The sequence below is a fragment of the Onychomys torridus genome, chromosome 7 (assembly GCF_903995425.1).
Source record: "Onychomys torridus chromosome 7, mOncTor1.1, whole genome shotgun sequence".
NCBI classification, from domain to species: Eukaryota; Metazoa; Chordata; class Mammalia; order Rodentia; family Cricetidae; genus Onychomys; species Onychomys torridus.
Genome location: NC_050449.1, coordinates 101370882 through 101380355, shown reverse-complemented (window position 1 = coordinate 101380355; position 9474 = coordinate 101370882). Strand labels below are relative to the sequence as shown.

At 45.4% G+C, this 9474-nt stretch overlaps 1 protein-coding gene across 1 annotated transcript; it reads right to left on the bottom strand.

The window, feature by feature from the left end:
* Window positions 1–233: 233 nt before the first annotated feature.
* On the bottom strand, window positions 234–5110 carry Nicn1 (nicolin 1). Its single transcript, XM_036193110.1, has 6 exons — window positions 4897–5110; window positions 2865–3041; window positions 2162–2275; window positions 1679–1750; window positions 806–910; window positions 234–732 (listed from the first exon to the last, which is right to left on the bottom strand). The coding sequence occupies exons 1-6, from the start codon at window positions 5026–5028 to the stop codon at window positions 691–693; spliced, it is 642 nt and encodes a 213-aa protein (XP_036049003.1). The 5' UTR covers window positions 5029–5110; the 3' UTR covers window positions 234–690.
* Between the last annotated feature and the right edge of the window lie 4364 nt (window positions 5111–9474).

Here is a 9474-nt window from a genome sequence, read left to right as displayed (position 1 = left end):
AGGATGGCCTTGAACTCACAAGTACTGAGATTAAAGGTGTGTGTGCCTTTAATCTAAGACATTTTCTTTTTTTCTTTCTGTTTTGTTTTGTTTTGTTTTTTGAGACAGGGTTTCTCTGTATAGTTTTGGTGCCTGTCCTGGATCTCGCTCTGTAGACCAGGCTGGCTTCGAACTCACAGAGATCCACTTGGCTCTGCCTCCTGAGTGCTGGGATTAAAGGTGTGCACCAACACTGCCCCGTGACATTTTCTTTTTTATGGACACAGTACAAAAGAAAAAGGCCACTAGCAGAAGCCGAGGGATGAATAGGGGGCATCTCTTTCTCAGGCTTCCAGGGTCATGAGTGTCAAAACAGCAGAGGCCTTCCTAGGCTACATGAAACAGCTTTATCTCAACAATGGGGAAAATGGAGGAAGACAGGGGTGTGCATACTGGCAGGAAAGGAGGCAGGATGAACTCAAGGATTCTAAGTAGAACCTGTAACTTTTGAGAGGAAAAAACTGAATATGCATGTCAGACAAAGGCAGAAAGTGCCCCCACTAAGAATTCATGCTAAAACAACGAGGTGAACGCAAGAATTCCTTTGACCCAGATAAAACTTGGATGTAGAGGGAACACACTTCAGCCTCCAGTGGCCAAACCACTCCTGGATGGGCCCAGAAGGCCAATGTCTCAAGTAGAAGCTGCTGCTCATGTGTAGGAGAGCAAATTCAGATCATAGCAGCCATCCACCTGCAACACAAGAGACTATCAGTTCCAAGCTGTGCAAAGCAAATAAGCCAAGCAGAAGGAAGAGATCACTCACATCAAAGCGGCCGATCCTTGTGGAAGTGTGACTAGCCCGAATCATCTCTGTCAGTGCCCACATCTGCTGCACCTCAGAGGATACTCTGCTGGGGTCTGGGAGACCCTGTGCCCGAAGGAAGAAATAGTGGTCATGAATTTCTCCCCAGCAGTGCCCTCAGAGATATAAGATATGGCGCACTCCAGCTGCAACCAGTAACATTTCCAAATAACTTATAGAATGTGCGATTGGGGCCTGATGTGCATCCAGTAAGCAATTCATGCCTACACCAGAGATGACTCAAATCCCACAGAACACCCAAGAAGAAAAGAATCATGGGCCCTGGGTCCAGTCTCAAATTTTTGTGGTGTTGGAAATCAAACCCAGGATCTTATCTTTTTTTATATAATTTATTTTATGTGCATTGGTGTGAAGGTGTCAGATTCCCTGGAATTGGAGTTACAGGCAGTTGTGAGCTGCCATGTAGGTGCTGGGAATTGAACTAGGGTCCTCTGAAAGAGCAGCCAGTGCTCTTAACCACTGAGCCATCTCTCCAGCCCCTTATGAACTTTTTTTTCTTTTTCTTTTTTTTTTTTTTTTTTTTTTTTTGGTTTTTCAAGACAGGATTTCTCTGTGTAGCTTTGTGCCTTTCCTGGAACTCGCTTTGTAGACTAGGCTGGCCTGGAACTCACAGAGATCCGCCTGCCTCTGCCTCCCGAGTGCTGGGAGTAAAGGTGTGTGCCACCACAGTCCAGCTCCAGGATCCTTTCTTACTTAAAGTATTCTACCACTAAGTTGCATCCCCAGCTGGCTTTAGGATAGTCAGAGGCCCTTGTGTTTATTCTCTAGACATCAGAACCAAGTACATGTGGTTAACACCCAGTGTTAGCTTACCTCAAGGCGGGGAGTAGGCTGCTCACTGGACACTGGGTGGGAAAGCCACTTGGGGAAAGTCAAGGAGGGGCTCTGCAAAGCAAAGGCATACTGTCCTAAGTGGGGCAGAATCTGAGAGCCTGGCGCCTGAGAGCAAAGGCCCCTTGAACCTGAGACACTGAGAAAGCTCAGTATAAGATCAAAGGATCATTCAGATTACTAAACTGTTCTGCTAAGTAGAAGGAGAACCCAGGAACATAAGCAAAAAAGTATATCCCAGCACCTAAAAGTAGTGGGTGGTCTCAAAGGCTAGGGGTTACTAATACAGAACCCCACCTTTGATTATGAACTTGAACATTCACACTCCTCCAACATTCATGAAGGCTTCCTTCTGAGTCTCACTATCCTTGCCCACCACCCATCCCAGTGCCCCATCTCTCCTAGCTTGCTAGAAGCTTTTTAGGTAAAGGGCTAGCCAGTAGTAGGTTTTAGATAGTCACTTGCCTTCGGTCCCTGATGGTAGATTTGCAGTTCTTCTACTGTGAAAGACAGCCACAGTGGTGATGGCTGCTGCAGGATCAGACGCAGCTCTAGTACTCTGGTCACATCACACAACATCTGATACACAGAAAAATGAGACACTGAGCAGGGATTGGTGGTGCATGCCTTCGATCTTAGCATTTGGGAGGCAGAGAAAGGTAGTTCCTTTTTCTGAGTTCAAGGCCAACCTGGTCTACAAAACAAGTTCCAGGAGAGCCAGGGCTACACAGAGAAACCCTGTCCAAAACCAAAAAATAAATAAAAATTAAAAAAAAAAAAAAGCTGGGTGGTGGTGGCACAAGCTTTTAATCCCAGCACTTGGGAGGCAGAGGCAGGCAGTTTCTTTTTCTGAGCTCAAGGCCAATATGGTCTACAGAGTAAGTCGAGGGACAGCCAGGGCTACACAAAGAAACCCTGTCTCGAAAACAAAACAAAAGATGACATACTGAAGACTCAGTTCATTCACAGGAACCTCCCAATCAACAGTAAACCAAATGCTTCCCAAGCCTTTGGGACAGACAGACAGTGGTCCCTCCAAAGCACCTGCATGAAAGTCACAGCCCAGCCCAATTCTGCCCCACTCTTCCTTCCCTCCTGTTATTCTGCCCAATCCCTAGGCAGGAAGTCCTCATCTAGGATTCCCTGGCCATGCTGAGACCCAGCTGACCTGGTGCTTGAACAGTGATACATACTCCTGGGCTCCCTCCTCACTGTGTGGGTCAGGCATCAAACAGTAGTCCCGCAGACAAGTTACCCACTTGGATGGTGTGTGCAGTGGAGTATGTTGACGAACACGGATGCTCAAGAAAGCTGTGTAGTAATTCTTAAATGTGATCTCCTGCAACTAGAATACATCCAACCCATCATGAGAAATGAGGCACCCGGCACAGTGACATAATCTTTCATTTGGAATTTACACTTTTGCTAAGCAAGTCAACAATTCCTGGGGCCAAATATAATTTTGCTTTCCTAAACATGCTCACAGCCCAGTAAGTCATGCAAACAAACCATGCCAACATATCTGAGATGGTATCAGAGGTCAGAACCCTAACCCTGAAGAAAGCAGAAAATGGACATATGAAGCTGGAAAGGGTGAGCTTGCTAAGTGAATAACAAATGTAGGTAAGCAATACATTGGGCTAATGATATAGCTCAGCTGGTCAGTGCTTGCCTTATCTAGCATGCTTGAAATTTTTTTTTTTTTGCTAGATGCTCAGTACTGCATAAATCAGGTTCATGATGCATACCTGTAATCCCAGTGGTTGGGAGACAGAGATAGGAGGATCAGAAGTTCATGATAAGCCTTAGCTATTCTTGACCATTCTGGGATTCATAAGACACGCCCCCACAAAAAACCAAAAGTAGCATATTTTTAAAAGTAACAGAGTGAGAGAACCTAAGAATCTAGTATGGAAAAGAATTGTACTTCAACCTGGTAATACAGAGGTTCTCTCCCTCTGTTTATCTCTCTGTCTCTGTCTCTCTCTTAACTAAGAAGGAATTAGCATACTAAAACCAGAATAAGAATAGTAGGATAGGGGGGCTGGAGAGATGGCTCAGAGGTTAAGAGCACCGGCTGCTCTTCCAGAGGTCCTAAGTTCAATTCCCAGCAACCACATGGTGGCTCACAACCATCTGTAATGAGATCTGGCGCCCTCTTCTGGCCTGCAGGCACACATGCTGTATATATAAATAAAAATGAACAGTAGGCTAGTTTGTTGAGCACACTGCAGTGCCCGGGGGAGGCAGTGGGCTGGGTAGACCTACAGTATCAACTGCCATAGCAGTAGTTTTCGTCACTGGACGCCCATCAGAATCGTCTATGAAACGTAAAAAAATATATAGATATCGGGGCTGGAGAGATTGCTCAGTAGTTAAGAACACTTGATGCTCTTGCATAGAGCCAGGTTTCGTTCCCAGAACCTACATGGCCCCTTTCAGCTGTTCATAACTCCAGTTCCAGGGGATTCAGAACCCTCTTCTGACCTCCACCAGTACTAGGTATGCACAAAGTATACAAGCATACATGCAGACAAAACACTTATACACATAAAATTAAACATTTAAAAATAAAAATATAGATGTCAAAGAGCCACCTCAAACACACTGACTCAGATTTTCCAGGGACAGGTTAATTAGGTTTCCCCCAGCCAGTGGTAAGTAACATCTTGGGAGATAACCACATGTTGTAACACAAAGCACATAAGGTCAAGAGAGTAGGTGAGGCACAGTCACAGGGTGGCTCAGAATGCTATGCCGTTAGAGGCGTGCTTTGTTCTGTGTTGAGGTCTTGCAGTGCCCTGTCACCGAGAGCTGAGATGGAAGCGCAGCTAGGGATTAGAAACAAGTCACTAGGAAGACCTAGATGAAGGATGAGTTGCACCTGACCTGAGGCAGGAGCCATTGGAATGGGGAAGTTTACATCATTATTTAAGGGTCCCAGCTATGATCAAGACCAAAATACCCTCTCACTTGTACTGAAGTTCATAATTGTATTTTCAGTGGTGTCCTGGACAGGAGGAAGAGATGCTGAAGAGAACAGGACAGGAAATTCTAGTCTAATAACGGCTGTATATACTACTGAATAGGGCCCGTTCGCAAAAGCAAGGGGAACTGCCGAGGTTATGAACGAGTAAATGCCTAGGAAACGGTTACTAGGTCTTCCCCGCCCTTGGTCGCGCCTACTGGGGGTCGCTCACCTCGAAAGGCGCGACGTTGGGAAAGGTGACATCGACGACAAGCACGCCAGGCCGACCTTGGTTGGTCCTCATGTCGCCCACTTGCAGGGCTACGGTGCTTTTCACATGACAGGGCACCAATACACGAGACATGATGCCGGCCGCAGCGACCAAGCGCAATCACCGCTAACTGCCTCCAACTACTAGCCTTTACGGGCGTCACCTATCAAACCAAAAGAACTACAACTCCCAGGAGACCTTGCGCTTGCACAGGCTAGCCAATCACCGGCGCTCAGGGCGGGTCGAGAGTCGGAAGTGTCTGAGGAAGTTCTTCCTCAACCAATTACCACGCGTCTGAGAGCCGCTCCCCGGCCGCTCCCGGCAACCGTCGAGCCGTTCTTTATCCAAAGGATCCAGAATGCTTTAGGCCCGCTTAAACCTATTTAAGATTCTGCTACTTCGTTAGGGGAGTAGTCGGTTAAGATACGTAAAGCCGTGAACACAAATGAGCATCACCCTGACATTAATCGAAAGAAACGGGGAATACATTTTACAAAAGAGCTCATAGCTCAGTTGGTAGAGTGCTTACCGAGCATACGGAAAGCCCTGGATTGATCCCGAGTACCCCAAAAAACGAAGGATGTTGCCTCAGGCCTGTAACTCCAGCTGTTTTGGAGTCAGAGGAAGGAAGATAAGTTTAAAGTCTTCAACAATATTATGAGTTCAAGGCTGCCCAAAGAGAAAAGATACCCTGTCTTAAAAAAATATTGCAGAGGCTGGAGAGTTTAGGGGTTAAAAACACTGGCTCTTCTTTCAAAGGACCTGGGTTCTGTTGCCAGCACCTGCATGCATGGCAAATAAAAGCTGTCAGTAACTTTGGTGCCAGAGGATCCAAAGCCCTCTCCTGGCCTCCAAGGGCACTGAAGACCTGTACGTAGCTGTAACGTGCAGGCAAAACACAATACATACAAAATAAAAATAAATGAATCTTAAAAAAAACAAACAAACAAAAAAAAAAAACCCCAGCTAGGCAATGGTGGCACACACCTTTAATCTCAGCAGCAGAGATAGGTAGATCTCTGTGAGTTCGAGGCCAGCTTGGTCTACAGAGCGTGTTCCAGGACAGTGAAACACTGTCTCGAAAAACAAACAAAAATTGGCCTGGGTAGTGGGGCACACCTTTAATCCCAGCACTAGGGAGAAAGGTAGGCAGAGCTCTGAGTTCCAGGACAGGCTGGTTACAGTTCCTGTAACCCTATCCCAAAATAAAATAAAAGCAAAAAAGGTGTCTTTTTAAAAAAAGATGGTGTGAGCTCGAGGGTAGTGGTGTACACCTTTAATCCTAACACTCGGAAGGCAGAGGCAGGTGAACCTTTGAGTTCGAGGTCAGCCTGGTCTACAGAGCAAGTTTCAGGACAGGCTCCAAAGCTAAACAGAGAAACCCTGTCTTAGACAAAAAGGAAAAAAAAAGAAGAAGGAGGAGAAGAAAAGGAAGGAAGGAAGGAAGGAAGGAAGGAAGGAAGGAAGGAAGGAAAAACAGATATTGGGCTGGAAAAATGGCTCAGTAGTTAAGAGCATTTGGCTGTTCTTCCAGAGGCCCTGAGTTCAATTCCCAGCAACCACATGGTGGTTCACAACCATCTGTAGTGGGATCTGATTCCTTCTGGTGTGCATGAAGACAGGTCACTCATATACATAAAATAAGTAAATATTTTTTAAAAAGAAAACAGATATTTACGCTATGATTCATAACAGTAGCAAAATTACAGTTATGAAGTAGCAACGAAAATAATTTTTATGGTTGGGGGTCACCACAACATGAGGAACTGTAGTAAAGAGTCACAGCATTAGGAAGGTTGAGAACCACTGTTCCAAAGGACCTGGATTCAATCCACAGTATCCACAGGGTGGCTCACAATTGTTTGTAATTCCAGTCCAAGGGGATATGGCATCTTCTCCTGGCCTCTGAACAAATACTTTTAAAAAATACAAACCAGGTTGGGGATTTAGCTCAGTGGTAGAGCACTTGCCTAGCAAGCACAAGGCCCTGGGTTTGATCCTTAGCTCAAAAAAGAAAAAAGAAAAAGAAAAAGAAAAAATAGCCAGGCGGTGGTGGCGCACGCCTTTAATCCCAGCACTAGGGAGGCAGAGGCAGGCGGATCTCTGTGAGTTCAAGGCCAGCCTGGTCTACCAAGTGAGTTCCAGGAAAAAGGCGCAAAGCTACACAGAGAAACCCTGTCTCAGAAAATGGAGGGGGGGGAGGATACAAACCAGATCAGATACAATGGTGCAATCTTTTAATCCCAGTGCCAAGGGGTCAGAGGCAGAAGCAGGCTAATCACTAGGAATTTGAAATTCGAAGTCTACAAAGAGCCCTGTCTAAAAAAAAAAGTGGTGTGTGGTGTGGTGATTTACTACTGTAATCCTAGCTGTACTGTAAAATTTAGTTAAAAAAAATAAATTAAGAAGCCAGGCATGGTGATCCTTTACTTAACCTAGGATTTGGGAGGTGGAAGCAGAATCAGAAAGATCAGAGGATCAAGGCTAATCTCAATTATGTATCTAGTGTCAGGCTAGCCTGGGCTATGTGATGTCCTACCTAAAAAAGGAAGAAAGTAAACCACTCTATAAATATGTTGGTTGGGGAAGAGACAAATAATTGGTTTGGAATTTGTTTGGTTTTAAGACAGGATCTCACTATGGATGTGGGCGAGGCTAGCCTCAGAGATCCACCTGCCTCTGCCTCCTAAATCCTGGGATTAATGGTGTACACCACCACACCAATCTACCAAGCTTTCTTTTTACTTTTTATATTGAGATACTTGGGAGCATTTAAGATACTGAAGTATACAGCCAGGCAGTGATGGCGCGCCTTTAGTCCCAGCACTTGGGAGGCAGAGCCAAGTGGATCTCTGTGAGTTCGAGGCCAGCCTGGGCTACAGAGTGAGTTCCAGGAAAGGTGCAAAGCTACACAGAGAAACTTTGTCTCAAAAAACCAAAAAACAGGGGTTGGGGATTTAGCTCAGTGGTAGAGCGCTCGCTTAGCAAGCACAAAGGCCCTGGGTTCGATCCCCATCTCAAACAAAAAACAAACAAACAACCTCCCCCCAAAAAAAAGACATTGAAGTATAGGGATTAGGAATTTGAGGCCATGAAGCAGGAGAGATGGCTTAGAACTTAAAAGCCCTTGAAGCTTTTCCCAAGGACTGAGTTTAGTTCACAGAATTAAACTCATCAAGCCGGTCACAGCTGCCTATAACTACAAATGCCCTCTTCTGGCCTCTAAGGGAAATTTACACTTCTTGTGCACATACCCCTACACAGACACACATACATACATATAATTTAAAATTAAGCCAGGCAATGGTGGCACACTCCTTTAATCCCAGCACTAGGGTGTTGGGGAATATTTTTTTTATAATGCCCCCCCTTTTTTTTAAAGATTTATTTATTTATTACATATACAGCATGTATGACTGCAGGCCAGAAGAGGGCACCACATATCATTACAGATGGTTGTGAGCCACCATGTGGTTGCTGGGAATTGAACTCAGGACCTCTGGAAGAGCAGCCAGTGCTCTTAACCTCTGAGCCATCTCTCCAGCCAGGGAATATTATTTTAAGGTGTGTTACTTTTGTTTATGTTGCATTTGTTTAATTCTGTGAAGCTGTGTTATTACTGTGCCTAGCTAAAACACCCACTAATAGTCTAATAAAGAACTGAACGGCCACTAGCAAGGCAGGAAAAAGGATAGGTGGGGCTGGCAGGCAGAGACAATAGATAGAAGGAGAAATCTGGGAATAAGGAGGAGGTAGCTAGAAAAGGAGGAGGACTCTAGGGGTCAGCCACCCAGCTACACAGCAAGTCACAAAGTAAAAGTAAGATTTGCAGAAGTAAGAGAACAGGAAAAGACCCAAGGAAAAAGGTAGGTGGGATAATTTAAGTTAAGGAGAGCTAGCAAGGAACAAGCCAAGCTAAGGCTGGACATTTAAAAGTAATAATAAGTCTCTATGGGTGATTTATTTGGAAGCTGGGTTGCAGACCCCCAAAGAGTAAAAACAACCAACAACACTAGGGAGGCGGATGCAGGCAGATCTCTGAGTTCAAGGCCAGCCTGGTCTACAGAGGGAGTTCCAGGGACAGCCAAGGCTATACAGAGGAACCCTGTCTCAAAAAATTTAAAAACAACAACAACAACAAAACTGAAAGAAAGGAGTAGGAAAAATGGCTCCACAGTTAAGAGCACTTGCTGCTCTTGCAGAATACAGAGTTTTGTGCATAGATGTTTTTTCTGCGTATACATGTGTATGCCATGTGGGTACCTGATGCCTGTAGAGATCAAAAGAGGGCGTCAGATCCTCCGGAACTGGAGTTACAGATGATTATGAGCCACCATGTGGGTGGGGATTGGTGTCTGGACCTCTAGAAGAACACCCAGTGCTCTTAACCATTGAGCCCTCTCTCTAGCCCCCACAGCTCTTCTTTAAGAAAACCACGTCCATGCTCTCAGGTGTGTCTTGTCTTTCCTTTTGAGTACCCTCCTTTTTCCTAACCCTTGGGTTTAATAGTTTATTAGTTGGGTGGTGGTGGTGCATGTC